General features: G+C 38.6%; 1 protein-coding gene across 1 annotated transcript in view; it reads right to left on the reverse strand.

The window, feature by feature from the left end:
* The window catches only part of LOC129726561 (nephrin-like), an 875571-nt gene that overhangs the window by 672589 nt on the left and 182923 nt on the right, over positions 1-20059 (reverse strand). The window contains exon 2 of the mRNA XM_055683414.1: positions 7669-8537. Within this exon, the coding sequence (XP_055539389.1) occupies positions 7669-7795 (127 nt within the window). The 5' untranslated portion in view covers positions 7796-8537. The remainder of the gene's footprint in view (positions 1-7668; positions 8538-20059) is intronic.

Raw genomic sequence — 20059 nt, forward strand, 5'->3', positions numbered from 1 at the left:
TGGAAGAAAAGGAGAAAGAAGGCATAACTCGAATAATTCTCAGCTTTGCCTCTAATTGAAATTGAAAATATGACCTAAATTATTATCGAGCTGGATTTAGTACGACACACGCTGTTTTGTTTTGACAATGAAATGAAACTCTACCTATAACTGTGTTCCAGTGATCTTCAACATTATTTTCGAATGATTTCTAGTTTTTCAACGCTTCTCTTCAAGTTTACCAAACTTTTAATAAAAAAGGGAGTGGAAAAAAAATATTACTAAAATATTTCGCTTCACACCATCAAATTATATTGATTGACCACCATCGAATGTATTCTCCTACCTATTGCAAAAAAAAAATATTAACATAAGATAAGCTGTCGTAATTCAACGTTAACCTTGCGGTCGTGTTTTATAAACAACCTCTTCAACTTTTTTATTCACATAGAAGCAGCAGATTATTTTTTTTTATTTCATGCAAAATTATATACTGAAAATTGCATATTTTTTCCACGGGAAGAGTTCATACAATTTCATTTGTATCAAAACAATGTTCAAATACCTTCAAATTTTTGAGTTTGAACGGATATGCTAGAGTTATAGAAAATAAAATTGAAAGAAGGTAATCGGTATACTTTAACTTTTAGTACATTAACAGGTAAGATGTTCCATTTCAGAGTTTCCGGATCAGTATTGATGACATTAGCAGTACGTGGCCTAGCGTTTTCGTGCAGAAGAATCACTTTGTCTGTTTTTCTTGTAATGTGGCCATTTTTCCTTTCACGTTTGTCAATAATAGAGCTCCTGTTATGGTGTCACCTCCAAATCTGCGTCAAGTTTTTCTACTTATGTAGTCTTCACCATAAATATCAACAATCATTCGACGTGCCTTGGCTGCAGATTTTTTTACATTAACAGCGAGAATCAAAATTCTCCACCCTTTAGCGGCTTGATTCTAACATTTGTAAGCAACAAAACAAAAAAGGCTAATCGAAAAATGACAAATGCGATAATTTACAGTTGTTGATGAATGCTTCAGCCTATGATAGGACGTTAGACATAACCTATTTAATGGACTTTCAATGCACCAATGTTTTATCATCAGAGGTTTTCAATTTACATTTTTAACCAATATTGTGGCGTCAGCAATAAATTATGTTCGGAAGTTGGACTCCGAACTTTCTTCCGATGTCACAAACACATGAAAAATCTGCTTCTTCACACAGCATAGACTGAGGATGATTCCAACGTATTTGTTTTTGTGAACACGACTGACAGTTTGGATATTTGACAAAACATCTCCCTTTACAATAGCGACGCCGGACATAAGCTTATTCAATTCCTGGTTATTGTGAATTGTCAACTGCGGATAACTCCAATCTCCACTTCGCAACAGTCGATGAATTCGAGCTACCGAGAATTGAAGCCCAGCAAGAGATGAACGTAGCTTTGTCCTCACAATGCTGTTACCTGAATAATAAAAAAAACATGCAAATTGTCTTAAAAACCTACGGAGAATGCTCACGCCACAACCAAGCAACGCCGCGGCGTAAATGATGGAATGAAGGAATGTGAAAAAGGGGACTGACTGCGCTGCAGACTATTTTTAGCTATACAGACGAACGTTGTGCACGAAGTGCGTAAGTTTTTGGTCAACTGTATAACCGTCAACAAGCATATAGTGAAGATGGCGCCGAAGACAAGTGGCAAAGCAGCCAAGCTCACAATTCCGTATACACTGAAGTCGCTTTTTACGCGGGGGATACGTACCGCGAAAATTCCGGAATCCGCGTAAAAAAACCGCGTAAATTCCGGAATCCGCGTAAAAAAAACGTGAAATTCCGGAATCCGCGTGAAAAAAAGTGTAAATTCCGGAATCCGCGTAAAAAAATCCGTATAAAAAACCGCGTAAAAAGTGACCACAGTGTATTTGCTGTTGCACCGTGGGGCCAAAACTAAAACTAAACAAAAGCTGTTACGAAATACTTAAAGGTCATTATTACTTTCCTCCTCCTGCCAAATACAAATCATTATCGAACCTTTTTGGATCCAGAAACATGTTCTTGAAGCAAAGTTGAATCTTCTTACCTCGCAAATTATGAAATGTATAAGGTCTACATTTATTCCAAGCGAATAAAAATTGACGTTCGATTATCGAGCTAGTTTGAATTATAAAAATTAGAAATCGGTGATCGTTTCATTTAGTAATATGTAACACAGATTAAACCGCCAATTTCAAGCAACGATATAACTCGGAAAATTCGTTTTACAATACAGGTTAACAAAAGCGAAAAACTGCCCCCTTAATCTCAATATAGTTGCCTTAGAAAGGTTACAGCATTCAACCATTCCTGTGAAATTTGGTGTCTTGAGCTAGTGTAGAAATGCATCAACTTACGTCAAGGTATCGCATAGTTATTGCTCGCCAGTTTCGGTGCTTAAACGTTATGCTTATGAGAAAACATTTAAGTCTCTAAAAAATGTTAGTGGCTTGGAACAACAAAATTGAACAAAATTGATAGTTCGCAATGACTAGAAAATTAACAGATATGCCGGGTGCCACTATTGCGACATGACAAGAAAACATTTTAGCGCCTCGAAGTCATAATGTGAAGTTTTATAACAACGTAAGTGAAACTAATTTTTGCTGTGAAAAAAGCAATTGATTCAAAAATAACTCTTTTTGTCACTATCAGCAACGTTTGGCGAGTGGCAGAAAAATAATATCCACTTTATTTGAATAATTTTGGGGCACTGAAAAGTGCCATTGGTGTGTCAATACAGTGATACAACAATTTTGTTTAATTTATCGGCATTAATGCACCGAGTAGAATTGTTATTTTTGGTGACATTTGCAAATTTGAATCATTCCAATCATAGAAAAAAGGTTAGAACTGAGTAAAATACTACAAGATGTACAGCCTTTGGAGTGTATGAAGTGGGGACGTGAGACTAAACACTAGGGTGGGGAAAAATGATCGATTTTCCAGAACCAAGATTTTTTGGTTCCTTTTGGGGCCCCAAACAACCCTAAACTTACCGGAAGTCGATTGGTTTTGTCTCCGCTTGGCGCATTGCATTTCAAATTTGTATGGAATTTTTTATGGGAAAACCTACTTTTTTTGCATTTACCTTTCTAGAGAGCTCAACAACACTCTAATAATGCACTACATTATGTTTAAGTATAGTATTTTAGATGCCTAACAACTTTGCCGAAGACACTGAAGAGCTAGGATGTCCATAAGAAGAGCTATAGCTGTTCAAAGTTGAGTATGTTGATTTAAATGCAGAAAATCTTGTTTTCCGCCAACATTACCAATGTACCGGTGTCAGCAGGATTCCCATCAGAAGTAACCTGTCGTAACGAGTTTATACACTCAGCTGGATCAAGCAAACAAATTAAGGTCAACATTCTATGCGTAGGTAGAATCTATAACGTGTTTCTGAGGTCACTTCTGATGTGTTGGCAGAAAAAATGATTTGCATCATAAATTTCGACATACTCAACTTTGAACAGCTCTGGTATTTTTTGGGACCCTTAGCTCTTTAGTGTCTTCGGCCAAGTTGTTAGGCATCATAAAACCTACCATTTGAAGCTCTTTAGAATGGAAAATGCAAAAAAGTTGGTTTTTCCATACAAATCTTCATATAAATTTAAAATGCAATGCGCCAAGCGGAGACCAAACCAATCGACTTCCGATAAACTTAGGATTGTTAGGGGCCCCAAAAAGAACAAAAAAAAAACTTGGTTCTGGCCTTCTGCTATCAAGTGTCATTTTTTCCATATAACGATTCCCCACCCTACTAAACACTGTAACTAGAGGGATTTCTAGTTGCAAAGGTTACAGAGTCCGCAGACTGAATCAATTCGTTCGTTCAGTGACTTGCGTATTTTTGATTCCAGCCACCCCTTAGAATTTTTTTATCTCTAATAACACTCGAAATAATTTTGTTTACACTATGCTTGTAATGTTTTTCTGTGTGAACAACATTTATTTGACAAGACACAAGCGTATCGTTGTTGTTGAAGAAGCACTAATAACACTGTGCTACAGCGGTTTAGAACCTCTGAAGTGACCTAGTGCAGGTTGTAGGTGTTGAGTATAACATTCGCTCATACTAGAAATTTTCCAAGCACCTCCAAAATCTGAAGTTATGGTCAAAATACGGTTTTTTGGACCTCAGCGCATATAATATTTTTTAACTCAGTCATTTATTAACCGATTTTTAAATGTTCATGTTGAGTTATTTGAGTTTATATCTAATTTTTCAGCCTTTTTTACGCAATTTTTGAATTTAATTTTAAATTTGCCGTCTATTTTTGTAAGAAACATACCACAAATGCACTGTAATTTTAAAAGTATATTCAATTCCGAATCACATGAAAGTAGTTTTGTGGAAATCGGTTGATATTTGGCTAAGTTATATATATATTTTAAGAAAACCAGAATTGTTGGCTTCTGTCGCACAATTATTTCACGGTGCTACAAATGATGAAAAAATGCAAGAGCTTTTGATGTGACTTAGTGTGGGTTGTAGCTTTATTCAAATGTTACTTGCGCGTTTACTTGAAATTTTTCAAATACCCCGAGAATTATAAGTTATGTTCAAAACCCTGTTTTTTACCTTAGCTCACATTTTTATGTTTAATACGGTTATTTTTCAACCGATTTTTTATAATAGCTTTATTTGTCTTCTTTCTAAAACTGCTTAAATATTGAAAATCGGTTAATAAATGACTGAGTTAAAAAATATTATATGCGCTGAGGTCCAAAAAACCGTATTTTGACCATAACTTTAGATTTTGGGGGTGTTAGGAAAATTTCTAGTATGAGCGAATGTTACACTCAACAAGACCTACAACCTACACCAGGTCACTTCAGAAGTTCTTGCAGATATTTTTTTTTTTCATTTGTAGCACAGTGTAATTTCTCGTAAGAAAATCAGAATTATCTTTATTCCTTCAAAAACCAAATTCAACAATACTTACGTTACGTTAGAAATCTTACTCTGAAAATAATTTCGAAGCTGTTCATATGTTCATTACTAGCGAAACAAAATATGTCAAACAAAATTATCAACAAGCCCCCTGCAAAAAATCGTAGCAATCAACAATTACAACGAAGTTAAAATTTAAAAAGACTCATTATTGTTTTTTGCTTGCTTTTTTTATTTGATAACAATTACATACACTTAAATACGAATATTATTTGTTAAGTCAAAAACAAAAAAATATTACCTAACAATGACAAAATGGTGAAAAAACTCTGAATGAATCTTAGTAAATTGACAAAAAAATCACAAACATTCACCGGCTCTTACTCTTTTAATTATGCCAGTCGCGATTATTTAGTGAATATCGAATAAAAAATTAAATAAAAGCAACTGAAGACCGCTGCAAAAATTTCATTTTTTGTTGAATAATAATGGTTTTTAAGGTAAACATATTCATACGATAAAATTTTAATCAATCAGCAGCAGCAGCATTGCCGTTTTTCCTTGATTGCCCGCGAATAGAAATTGTGTACCGCTGTAGTGATAGATGACGAGGAACCAGCGGCGCTCTACTGCACATATACTGTACTAGGGGTGTTGCGGATATCCGCATCCGCATTCATATCCGCATCCGCATCATACCATGCGGATGTTGACAAAAAATAACGCTTCATAAAATTTTGTACAAAAACTTTTCTTAGTACTGTTCGCTTTAATAACTTTTGCACTGGGGAGAAACATGGTCATGCGAAATGAGCAAAATAAAACACAAGGGATGCTACAGATATCCGCATCCGTAAATGCGGAACATCCGCATAAAAATTGACATCCGCACCTACATCAGCATCCGTAATCACATATCCTTATCCGCATCCGCATCTACAGATGTGTCTAAATCACATCCGTATTATCCCTGTACTGCACGGTACTGTTGCTTCTACCAGCATGTTTTCTTTCAAGACATTAGTTTTTAGTAGGCTCTAACAGCAGGTGTAGAAATTGTTCAAGAAAAAGGGGTTGTTTCGATCTTTCCAAAAAATCTTAACCTTCGAGACATCAAATTAGTCTAAGTTCATAGGAGCATACATAAACTGACCTAATGGGACGGGTAGATTCTGTCAATTTTTTATATATTGGTTCAGAGAATATCTCAGAGAATTGTTGGTGTCTACTCATGTCGTCTGTGCTAGGAATGCTCGCATATGATTGGTTCATTGTGCGGGTAAGTTTGAAACTTTTCATCAAGTTTTAGCGCTTAGCAATGAAATAATAATAATAACTAGATATTTGAAAATTGTCCAAAATTTTATCTGTCCAATAACATATTTGTTACTGTTATTCATCATATGATTATGCTGTAATTATCGTTTGAAATTTGACGCACCATTTGCCAGTTTTATTTTCTATTTTACAGAATGCATCCCAGTTTAGAGAACAAAATCGTAGTCCCACGTCAAAAATACCATGGCTAATGAAAATTGCTCAGTTTCGTGAGAACAGATGTATTTTCGTAAAAGCAACCCATAATTGTACCTGAACTATAATTGTGGGGGGACTGTATATAAAATTAGACAATTTTCGTGACACTCTCGTTGTTTTCTGTTTTTCATTTTGCACCCCTTTGATTCCGTAAAATGTAATTCTACGTCAAAATTCGTAAAGGGCATCTGATTTACCACTGAAAATTTCATTCAGTCTCAATCGTTTTGTTATTTTATTTACATTTGCGATGCTACTCCATGAATTTCTCCTCTCTGCTTTTCAAAGTATGTACATGAAGAAAAACTATTTTCAGAGTGGTATGTGCTTAAATGTACTTCTCTTATACTATTTTATTCGATCTAAATTCAATATTGTGATACTGTTACTTTTACTGATGGTATCATCAAGCATTGCAGCAACATGTATCTCCAAAATAAAAAAAAGACCTCCTAAAAAATTCTACATTTGATGTCAAATTTCTTAAGGAAATTAAAACATCATGGGTTTCCGAGGTCTCAAACCATCCAAAACGATAAAACACGGTTTTTATCATAATTTCTGCATTGTGACTGTTACTTGAAGTACACTTTCATATTTAACATATTTTTCAGTTTCATGTTTTTCAGGCGCCGAATAATTACCGTCAGTTTTACACTGACAGCTTACAAGTCGGTAAACGGTTCAATAGTTACAAAATTTTCAAAAATAGTACATTTTGGAAAAAGTCCATTTTTGGGCCAAAAGCAAAGCAAAGCCTTGGTGCTACATTCCGATTCGGAACTTGACCTTCTGTTTACTATACACAGACTTCGCAGCCAACCGTTAAGTGTATAGAACAATTGCGGGGCTAGCGCTACGATCCTACTGACACTAACAGTCTCTCCCGAGTCGAGACTCGAACCTACGACGACTGGCTTGTTAGGCCAGCATCGTACCTCGAGACCAGCTGGGGAGGCTTTTTGGGCCACTCTATATCAAATTGTGTCGCCCTGTGCAATTTTCCGATAAAGAAAAAATATGACGATTTTGAGTTTGATCGGAGTAAAGGAAATTTCGGATAGGAGTTTTTTGCATAGAATTTCTGTTAAATTCCTATTCTGAACCGCTGAACGCTGTGTGCATAATCCCATCCATTAAATCTGTTTACAATGCCGTAAAATTCCCCAACATTGATTATACATCCTTATACGATGCAACTGCTTTACTTACCATGTTTCTCCTTGTCGGCTGCTGGCTGCTGTAATCCGAGTGTAAAATGCGCAATAAAGATATTGATAAATATAATACGAAACACTTGATTAAATTTGAATGCAATGCGGTGTTTCATTTTTCCCATCGTTGAACCGCCGCCCCGCTCTTCCTATTGTGTATTCGAGATTCAGTCACTGCAAAACTGATAAAGATTGCCAGTCCTTGGCCGGATCGCGCTCTTTCCTTCACTGCACTACCAACGATGAGGCTTTTCTACTTCACCCCTCCACCCCCGGTCGGTGGAACACATTCACACGCTTTATTTCCAATCGATTCCACCTGCCACCAAGCTTTTCTTCAGTCGTTGTCGATGCTGTTATTGTTGTTGTTATTTTTATTATTATTGTGGCTGCTGTGCTCGGTGCAAGGATCGACGACAAGCTTGCAAAGTGATTGAGTGCATCGATTCGGGACACACGTGGGACCTGCTTGGGAAATAGCAAAGGATACCAAAGTGTCGCACTGGATGCTGCTCTTGCTTCTAATATGTAGTAGGGGGGGTAGTGGCACGTGCGGAAGCCCGGAGAAATCTGTTCGGGTATGAATGGCGCTGCCAGTCGGCCTGAGCTTGAAGTTTTTCCGTGATAAATGTTACGGGGCTCAATTACGATGATTATGTTTTATTTTTATTTTTATTGTTTTGTGAATATTGATAAAAAGCGGTTTCAGTAGTGGATTTTCCAGTTCACTTAGCGCAGACGGATAAATTCTCGTTGTCACACACATGTTTGCGCATTGCTTGTGCAGGTGATGGTGGCAGCCGCAGTGATTTATAGACTATCGGGACTATCAGTTCGGCGCCTTCAGTGTGCCCATGAGGATGTAACCTGCAGTAACAGAGAAAAATAAAAAAAACAAATGCGCTGTTAGAAAGGTTAGACTACAAGTAGGATGGTATGTTGTATAAAGCAAACAAACCAAACTAAGCTGTTTGTATTTCTCTTTAATAATAATTGAAATTACCCAACAAAATTATTGTTCAGAAAAGCGTGTGATATAATTAACTCTACTATTTGAAGAAAAAAACTAATGCGACTGGAAAAATTTACTGTATTTAAAATGTTGAATTAATAATTACGATAACAAAGTCGAACGAATTACCTTAGAAACCAATTTTCTCCATCTAGAGCAAAATGTATCTTCTTTCCCACATTCCCTGCTCAGTGCTCATGTCATAAAAGTGAAAAATTATAGACAATGCCAAAAAGCCATGAAATTTTAAGCACCGCTCGATGATCCTCATCGACCGTCCTATTTGTGTGACAGGCGACCAGTAGTAGAGCCTTAGCGTAAGATGGACATAGATAAGGAAAAACCATCTCCACGTGTAGCGACAAAGACGAGAAATTTTATCTGAACCCCTTAGATGTTTACATCCAAAGACACAATACTTTTACATCCACTTCCGTATTGCTTCGGAATACAAACATAAAGAATCCATCTTGGAACAAGGGTATAGTCCCAAAACTGTACTATAGAAAGTATATAACCTCACTTCCGGGTGCACATTATTCGAAGGTTGTAAAGTGTCTGCTATTATGCTTGTCAAATCAAATGGCTTTCTGGTGCCTATAAAATGTTGGTCAACCCCAACTCTAATCAGTATATCCTAACCTATAAGATTCGCTGGTCAATTTCAAGCCGACGACGTATCGTTGCGTGGCAATTCCTGATAACTAACCCAGGCAGCTAATCATCGAAATCGCTTACCCCATCGTGACAATGTCCTATCAATTTTGTCGACCACGAAAACCAAATGAACCAAAGTGAATCGTGTGTAATGAGTGCACAGTTCCCATCTCGCTTCCCAACGGAGGGAAAATAAAACTGTCGTAATAAATCTTTTCGTTGGGGTGTAATAACTGTCACAATCTAAACACTTTTTTCCTGTCTTCCCGTTCCCATCAAATGAGCCTGCCACCTTTGTGGCGTTGTTATTGTTGGGTCATGCATATTGGGGAAGAATCCGAGCGTGGCTTACCTGTAAGGTAGGCACGGTTGCAATTGAATTCATAATTCAATTCTGAGCAAAGTTTTGCTCAAATTTATCTCACCAACATTTTACAACTAAGCGTATGTCGTATACGATGAGTTTCATTCGAACTAAAAGGTGGAGTTATGGCGTTTTTTAATTAACATATTTAAATTAAATATATTTCGGGTGTTGAGGGCTATTACAACAATGCAACGAAATCTCCGAAAACGTTTTTATCTTCAAAGCTTAACAGGATGAAATTCTCAGCAGGCTTGAGTTCTTCATAATCAACTTTGGCAGTAACTATTTCCTAGAAAAATTAAGAAAAACTTAACTTTTCAATTACCACCGGTTTTGAATTGAATTGGATTTTATTATTCAAAAATACAGGTTAACAAAGCCTTGGTGTTAATTCTCCGCTGTCGAAACTTGACCTTTCTGTGTATTTGATACAGACTTTGAAGTCAACTATTAGTATACAAGATAATTACGGGGCTAATGATACGAGCCTATTGACACAAACAGTATTTTTATAGCCAGGATTCGAACATATAACGATTGTTTAAGTTATTGAACTAAACAACAAATTAAATCCACAAGTAGATTCAATAGTGAAGTTATCTTCAAATACTGGATCTACATTCATTTTTATCATTTAAATGAAATTTGTTCAAAATAACATCTTACTATGAAGGGAAGTTTGAAAATCCACAATGATCGTGCATACGGTATAGAACCCATCTACCATCCTCAGTCACTTTTTTTCCTTCTCGCTGACTGCTAACCAGGAAAAGTAAAGCAATTTTTCGTCCGTCAAAGCGATGACTCTCCTAGATTGCCTTCTCATAATTTCTTGAAATTCACTTTTGTGTTGACACTGAATGTTCTTCATTTACTTGCCGACAGCAGTCTACTTGAAGGAGCGACGACGGGAAAAAAACTGTTCAACTTTGTCGACATTTCTTCGGGCAAGAACAGCGTAAGGCAGTAAAAACTGTCATATAGTACGAATAAAATGGGTCCGCCAACTGGCAGAGTACTTACCGAGTAAATATGTAGGACTAAGAAGCATCATCTACTATCACCACCCTACGTGCCTTGTGACAATTCATCAACGAATGGGGGGCATATACCGGTAGCACACGCAGGGACGGACCCACCGCATGGTCCAACAAAGGCTATCAGCTAGAATGTGTTCAACCTCTACGCCGAGTCAAGACTAAAGTAAACTATCTTCCCCGATGCAAACGTTCTCCACCATGCTAAGCGGAACGAACTTTGGCACAGGAAATGAGAAAGCATATTTTCACATTCCTTTTCCGGTGGAAGTCTGTTACATTGTTAGAAACCTGCCGAGAGCGTGAAGGCCATCCTTTTGGTCATAAGGCAAGATGCACCTGAAATTCTTCCACTTTTGCGCTTCCCTTATTATCAGTTTCAATACTCGGACGGGTTAAACGCTGCCATATAGTTTATAGAGTGGCTAATATACTTTCCTGGATAAGTTATGACAGTGAGTTGTCAACTGCTGTCGGAATGTTTGCGAAGAATATTACGTTTAGTGGGCAACAATAGTCAAGCAGTAAGAGGTAAAGGACGATATACAGCGCAAATATATTTTTCTATCCTTTTCTATCAACGGAGTTGATTATTACTGCAACTTGTGCTTGGCGTTATTGACAGCTATAGCAAATCGAAATGCATGACATTTCAAACAAACACCATTATTAAATATGCATCTCACATTCCTTTGTTCCGGCGTGACAGTTAGCTTTGATTGGCTTCGTGATGACCGGAAGCACGAGTCAATAAAAGCATACCCCATTCCGGCAGCAGAAACGATCGTCTTGATTTCCTTGGTTCAATCAAACCCGCTATTTTACGTTACGAGAAGGCGTTGCAATAAAATTACGAAACTCGTAACGACAATAGCTATGCAGCTGATGTTTCCCTTTCACAACCGCCTGCTCCAATGATGACATTTCCATAAAAGCGTTCCTGCGTAATGAAAAATTGATTGACTTTTATGTGAGAGATGTTGCGGCACCCGAGCGTATGGTACAGGGACCCAGCGGGCACAGATATGCGAAGCAGTGTGCTGAGTGCTGTTCGCAAAAATCATTCGGTTTGAAGTAATTCGCTGTTTATTAAGCGCATACATGCATTAACAAGACTGATTATTACACACGTATGAACAATTATTTATTGCTACAATCGGTGATTTATTTTTTGAAATTTTATTTACTCTTTTATGTTCAGCGATTCAATTGGTATTGCATTTCTTGTTGCTTGTTCGCAATTAATTTAAGGATTAAATTTATGTTTCTGTTCAGTCACATTTTACCGTTACCGTAATGCATCGGAAATTTAAAACTAGAAACGGAAACCAATTTACTTCAGCCAGATTATAAATACCGATGATAATGAACATCAGCCGGAATGCTAAAATGTATCAATGCATATTGTGTTCTTTATAAATGCGTGGTATTTTGGTTACACCTACATAAAAAATACGTACCCAACTTTCGGTCACAGATATCCCAAGTTTTTTTTTACTTTTTGCGCAATACAAATCAGACATTTTATTTGGGATGAACAAAAAATGATATCACATACGTTTATAATTATTCGCAAAAGTTACTATCAATACCTTCTGATAGTAATTTACTACATACTTAAAACATGTGATTGGTAAACGTTTAAGCAGAGCGTACCAGCAGTACAACTCGTACTAGCTGGCATGGAATAGACCCTAGCGTGGTCCAGAGAATATTGTCCAGCAACTCCTCTTCCCAAGAACAAACAAGAGAAGATCGGTTAACCGGTGAGAACTTGGTCGTATACTGACAGGGAAGAGAGAGTTGTTCTCTTTGAAGGGCAGCTTGTCTGAGCGTCTGTTTCCCATGTCGGCTAAACTATGAAATACGGTGTCTCGCCAGCCTTATCCAACTATACCCAAAACGGCAGCCCCATTACGAGGATAGGTGTCGCGGTCCTAGTGAAAGTACCCTACTACGAACATTTCAGAAATTTAATACGAATCGGAACAACTAGGGGAACTGCTCCATTATTTATCTCAGCCCGTATATTCATCTCATTCAACATGTAAACACAATTGGAAACAGGAAAAAACGCATATTTTCTTCTTAAACCAATCTGCTAATCCATGGAATGGATTCTTCTTAGTTCACTTTAGATTCCACATAAAGTATAAACCCCAAAAACTCACTTAAAAGCACTAAATTTGATATTATAGTCGGGCATCTGCACTCGAAAACTCATTTAATTCAATCACCTACCTCAGAAAACAAAATCCGCGCATCGTTCTATACAGCTACAACGGGACTCGTTCAGCAGCCAACCAAAGTTTTTTTCATCGCTAGCGGACCACTTTTTATTTCAATCACTAAACAAAATCACTCACTACACTAAGAATACTTCAATTTTTGAAACGTTCACCTCAAATTTCCCAAAACAAGCTTGAATTAGCAGAAATATATGAGATGAATTTCTTCAATTCCTTAATTTCAACTGTATGTATTTTCATCTGTTTTCACTGTCTTGAAGAAAATCAAAAGTTGCCAAATCAGTTCCTGTTAATACGAAAAAATTATGCTGATAATATTGAATTATTCCGACATAATTGACATAAATTTACAGCACTGTAGTGGTCACCTGGGTTACCAATTTTGCATGTAAACAACTGCAGCGGATATCTAGGTAACTACTACGACGGGTTGTGGCTACGTTTATTCATGATAATGTGTTTCATTCATGATTAACAGTGTGATGAATATGGGGGCGTCGTGAGATGAATAATTGAGCAGTGATTCAAGTTTTGAGATGGATATGGAAGCGTTGTGAAAAATGGTTTTGTTTTACAAAATTTAGGATAAATCTAGCTAATCTATTTTAATATACAATGCTAAACGATTCCATAAGAGTACGTAAGCATATTTAGTTTATTTGTTTAATAATTCCGTGAAAATTTGGTGTTTAATCCGTGCATTCTTCGTGAATATCGGCTTAATGAGATGAATAATGAAGCAGTTTCCCTAGTATCGACCCAGACGAACGAAAAAAGACAATGATTAGAAACTCGGCATTTGGAACCTCAAAACTCTACTCAGTAGGGGGTAATAAACACCGTTCAGGCAAGATTCACCCCCTCCGATTTACAATGGAGAAACATTTCAATAACAAAATGATAATTCTATTGCTTGAATCTATGTTTTCTATAGTCACCTTGTCAATTTGGCAGCACTACAATATCAGAAAATGTAAATAAATACAAAAAAGAGCGGGGGCCTAGTGTGGTTGGTAACGTCTCCGCCAACCACGCTCGATGCCTGGGTCCGAATCCAACCGCCGACATAGGTGTCGATGGTTGTGAGGTGGCGTGATCCACTCACAACCAACCCAACTGGTCTAGATTCAATCCTAGCCGACACCGGGAGATTTTCTGAGGCGAAAAATTTCTGGGATCACGCCTTCCATCGCATGAGGAAGTAAAGCCGTTGGCGCCGGTCCGTTAATAAACGGGTCGTGAGTTAGGGTCCTGGGTGTGGAGTCGCCTCCCTGGGCGTCGGTGATTGGCCACAACAGTGGCGGAACTAGACCGACGGAAAATAAGCGAGAATAAAAAAAAAATACAAAAAAAGTTTTCGTTGCATACAGTCTAATTTTTTCTCAGCTGAATTAGGTGTTATTAGCTCTTCAATTGTTGTTTTCCACCAGTGAAAAGTGTTATTGCATCGAAAATATATGTTGAGCAACATATTTCTGATGGAATATCGGTCAGCTTTCAATGAGAATTACCGTTATGTAACCAGAAACATTCTTTTGTTACGTGCGGGGCATAACGCTTCCCGTAGCTCGGAGTAATTTGTAAACCAATTTTCTGCCAATGAAAGAGTTTCGGCTTAGCACTCTTTAAACTCTAGATTTAGAACGTATTTGTTGTTATTCGTACCAACGTTTCAGCACTTGTTGATGCTTTCATCAGGTGGAACTGTTGAGAGGTGTTATTTCTAGAAAAACATTTCGAAAGGTCCTATCTGCTTTGATCGATTTTTGATCGATCACTTTTATTCAATCACCACAACTTATTGAACACCTTTTATAAATCGTTATTTGCACAAGTTGTTAACGAAGAAATCACTCTAGCCTTCTGAACGATAATCACACTTGGGAGAATTACTAAAGCTGAACCATTACCAAAATGAAAAGACGCTCCGGAAAAACGATGAAAGCAGATAGGACCTTTTGAAATGCTTATCTAGATTTATATAATTTTTTATATTTGATATAAATATTCTACTTAAAATAATTATACTGTTCTACGTCAGATGACACTTTAACTATGGTCAACAATTTTCAAACTTTCGGTCAATTTTAAATAGCTAAATAAATTATACACTCATTAAAGTAAATCTAATGGGAAATTTCAAAAACTTATGCTTACATTTGTACAATTAGTGGTGGGTGCATTTGTATATGTTTTCGGAGTGCTTAGGCGGAATTTCAGTTTTCTGTTTCAGTGTTGTAAGCTGTTAAACTTCCTTCGGGTCTATTTTTTTAGTTTGTGTAAGATTCCCACGTACTCTGTGTTGAGATGATCAACATCAATTCGACGGTTCACTATTTGTGGGGTACAGTAGATGAGGCAAATTTCTAAGAATGGTAGTGAAGCTGTGTGTTTTGCTCTATCTATTATCTATGTTCTGTCGAAGTCGAATCTGTGTTGTGTGTCGATACAGTGCTCTATGAGAGCAGTATTCTCTCTCAGCTCGGATAATTGACTGTTGGTTTGTGTGTCGGAATCTAGAATTTGATTGTTTACATGAGATGCATGTCCGTAGAGTCTGGTTTTTAACTTTTTGGTCGTCATTCCGATGTAGTTGGTGTTGCAGCCACTGCACGGAATTTTATAAATTATGTTGCTTTTCTCATTTTTATCTACAGGATCCTTGACATCACTATAGAAGCTGCCTACGGTTTTGTACAGTTTGGTGGCGATACAGATATTTGGATAGTCTTTTCTGAAGGACTTAATGAGTCGGTCACTAGGAATGTAGTGAAGTGATCTATAAGTGGTTGTTGTCCAAATGTCCAATTGGACTCAGATCACCATCTTGTAGTAGGAACGATCCGCGCCCGGCTGGCCAACGTATACAAGTCGAGGAGAACACGGTAGAACATCTAGAGCTTGTCAGCTGACGGAGTTGCCACTGTGATGGTGACAGCAAATTCTGTGACACGCCAGACGAGGAAGTGCTATCGAGAGGCTAAAGCGACCGATAAAAGACTTCGTCAATGCAGAACACGTGCACTGTGAACGATCTCATACAGAGGTGATGTATGCTTCTCAAGGCACAAAACGAGAAGTTTTTGTAAAGCGGTAAACGAAATTCTGGTTGGACGGACTCATTTGCCCAGTCTATAGAAAGCGGCACCAACTCGATTGTAGTAATTTAACACTCCACAAATTTTGCTTGTTGTTTCAAAGACTGAGGGCGATATAGGAAGCTTTGGCGAGCCAGTGGAAACCGCGGAGGGGTGATCTACGTTTCTTCATTTTCTCGAGCCCGAATCTCCCCGGTTCCACCGTTAGGAATTGCTTCAGAGAGAAGGGCGAGTGTGCTTTTAGTGTACCCATTGTTAATATATTGACTTCACTGCTTACTTGAAGGCAAGGTTAGCCTTCACTGGCATTTCGATGGCTGTCCCGTCGATTGATGCCTTGCAGCGAAGGAACAATCTGAGAAGCAGCCGTGATGACTGCTCTCCAGGTACCCTCGTCTTCGCACATCCTTCCCACTGTGTTTTCCGGAGTAGTATCCGTCCCGCTTACTGCCAACATTTCGCTCCTTACCTTTGCGAAACGTGGACAAACAAATAGCACATTCTCAGCGATTTCTTTCACATCCGCACATTATGGGCACATCGGTGACTCCACAGCCTAAAGCAGCCATGGTCTGACAGTATCTGTGTCAGGTGGAAGTTAACTTCCCCACTTGCGCCTCTCGATCCATCCAGCTATCTCCGGATAGAGTCGGTGAGTCCATCTACCTTTGGTAGAATTGGGCCATCCCCGCTGCTACCTGATTACGAAGCTGATAGACATCATGCCATCCAAGACGCATATTGCCTCGTATGACACGGTTTGTTACGCGCATGCGACCCTCAGGCACATGAGCCTGTAGGTGCTTTCCAGTTTACCACGGTAACTGAAAATACCCAACGCTTTCGACCACACGGGTTCGTTATACCTGAGTATAGACGTTTCCACGCTAGCGCGATGCGCGATAACGTTTGCGTTGAAAAAATGAACAAAATTTGACGATTTATCATGGATTTACCTTTACATGCATTGACGAAATTACGCCTGCAGCATCAATCATATTGACCCATGAGTTAGCAAAAAAAATTGACAGCTCTATCAGTCGAACTCTAACCGTGATGGCGCAAACAGTGAAACTACTCCGTTTTGAAGTGTGCGCGTTGCAAGAATGGTACCCTGTCGTGTCAAAAAAGGACATCGTGCGGCAGCTCCTGGACACCAGATATGCCCGTTCCGGCACCAACAACATCTGGGAAATACTGGACAACAATCAGTGCATTGAAAGAAAGCCCGGTTCCGGACGGCCGACGGCCCTGAGGGGTCTCCCACGAAAAGCGGAAAATCAAAAGGTGGAATCACGAAAAGCACGAATGGCAGATTCGATTTTGGTTATGTACTTTACTAACATTGTATCATGTATTTTCCCTTTAATAACACACACTCGCGGCCTTTAGCCGACTCTATTGTCTAAGCGTATGTTGTCCTTACTCGCTACCGCTCGTTTGGATCTAACTAAGGAAAAGAAAACGTGTTTGAATAATCTTAAAAATTCAGTAGACCAGTCGTTTGTATGCGAGAGGCCGCCGCTTCCTACGGCGGGTCGGCGGCCGGCTCGGACTGTGAAAACCACGGCGGCTTTGTGCCACCTCGGTTCCTTGCCCTCGATTATGCGTCTCCTCCGCATGTATTGTTTTAAGTTAATTATACTCAACAAGCCGTTGAGACTAGTGTAAGTTATACCTAACATCGAAAAATTACTCTCCGCGACGCCGTGAAAGTCTTAAAGACCTAAGCCAAACCAGTTTGCGCGTTTCGAATCTAATAATTATGCTTGATCTGCATCTCATCTGGTCATTGCTTGCGACCAGTTTTTAAGTCTGGTTACCAAATAATAATCAATAATCAATGTAGAGTAGCAGTTTTGGTACCGTGACCAGGATTAACATCAATTTGCCATCACACTCTTGGCTATCGTAAGTCAGGTTTTGCTTGCAGTGATTCTGCATTTCGTGCCCTTCGAAATTCAGTCTTTCATATTTCCGCCTTTTGAAATATTCTGCCTTGTGTGTACGGTCATAGGATTCTGCCTTTCGTGCTTCTGCCTTTTGTGATTCTGGCTTCTGTGGCGAACCCACCCTGAGTGACAAGTAGCTTCAAAGGATGCTGAAGAGGAAGACCGAAGAAAAAGAGGCTACATCGTTGCGTGCGCTCGGCCAAGAGGTCGGTGCAAGCGGCCAAACAGTGGAAAAGTACCTGGTGAACACGGACATATCTAGAGAAACATTTCAAAAGGTCCTATCTGCTTTGATCGATTTTTTGATCGATCACTTTCATTCAATCGCCACAACTTATTGAACACCTTTTATGACACGTTATTTGCACCAGTTGATAGCGGAGGGATCCCTCTAACCTTCTGAACGAAAACCACGCTTGGGAGAGTTACTGAAGTTGAACCATTACCAAACTAAAAGGACGCTCCGGAAGAACGATGAAAGCAGATAGGACCTTTTGAAATGTTTCTCTAGATATATATTGGGAAGCAGCAGTCCCGTCCACTAGTCTCGGAGCTGCAGGCAATGACGCAGCGTCAGCGCCTGAATAAGATGATTAAGTCGATTCTCCCAGCAAATCTCTACTTGGCGGTGGTGATGGACGACAAGTCCTGTCACAACCTGGATGGCAACGACTGACAGGGCACTTCGTATTTTACCTCCCCCAAGAAGGAAGTGAGCACCGAGGTGAAGTTTATTTCACACACAATGTTCCCCAAGAAAATGCTGCTGTGGCTGACAATCAGCGAGAAAGAGATGTCAAAGTTGCTCTTTTTTCGCTCCGGACTTACCGCGAACGGGGAAATTTATAGTACGAAGTGCTTGCCGGAAGTTGCGTCGTTCATTAAGAAATTCCAAAAGGCCGAAGACGCGGTGTTTTGGCCGGCTCTGGCGTCGGCCCACTACTCGGAGCGATCGTTGGAGGAGATGGAGTGGCAGAATATCCGCCATGGCGAATGTTCCGGTTAACTGCCGGAAGGTTGTACGCAAGTATGTAAAATTTTTTGCGAGGAAGCTAACTAGATTATCTTCCATGGGAAATTTATCAAACTCAATTATCTGTCTTAGTTATTTTTTTATCACCATCCGAAAAAAAACCATTTTTTAAACGCCTCTGCCTTATGATATATTTGCCTTTCGTAATTCTGCTTTTTGTAATTCTGCTTTTCGTGATTCCGCCTTTTGATTTTCCGCCTTTCGTAGGAGACCCCTCAGCGTCGTCGGCCGTCCGGAACCGGGCTACTATGCATGCATTTCCTGCTATTTAAAGAGTGTTTCGCATGCTAAAATATGAATTGAAAATAAAGTGGTTCTTTAGCGATTTATATTGCATACAAACAATCGGCTCAAGCAGGTACTGAACAACAAGCTGCGATACGTAAAGTTTAATTATTTTGTTCCCAAATTAGTTCTTAAGATAAGAAAATATTGATACATCGATTTTTATTACTATGTTTCCAATTTTTTTCTCAAAGACAATGTTGAGCCCCAATAAGCTCAACAGTGTATTACATGCTTTTTTCTCAACGACAACCCACGACGTCACGTAACACGCAACTTCTAACTATTTGATAAGCCATATTCCACGTGGACTAGTTTTTGGTGGTTTTAGACCTCCTTTCTACTTTATAGACAATCGTTCACACATATTCTAAAAAAATGTATGAATCTTGCACATTCGCCAACATAAACAGTTCACGTGGAGTGTGAATAGCCCCCAAATTGCTTCTCATATTTATAAACTCATTTAAGTTGTTTGAGATATACCACAATATATCTAACCACAATATATCTAACTAATGGTAGCAGTGGTCATAGGCTCCTACAGGAAAAAAAGTTGTTTGAGATTCTTAAATTTTAAAAAATTTGTTGAAAGTGGATGGCCCCTTATCTTGTAGCATGAAACAGCTAGTTTCTTCTTTTTTTTTCAACATATGAAAACTGTAACACTGTAATGTAATCAAATAATTTCGACATTAA

The sequence above is a fragment of the Wyeomyia smithii genome, chromosome 3 (genome assembly GCF_029784165.1).
Source record: "Wyeomyia smithii strain HCP4-BCI-WySm-NY-G18 chromosome 3, ASM2978416v1, whole genome shotgun sequence".
Taxonomy (NCBI): Eukaryota; Metazoa; Arthropoda; class Insecta; order Diptera; family Culicidae; genus Wyeomyia; species Wyeomyia smithii.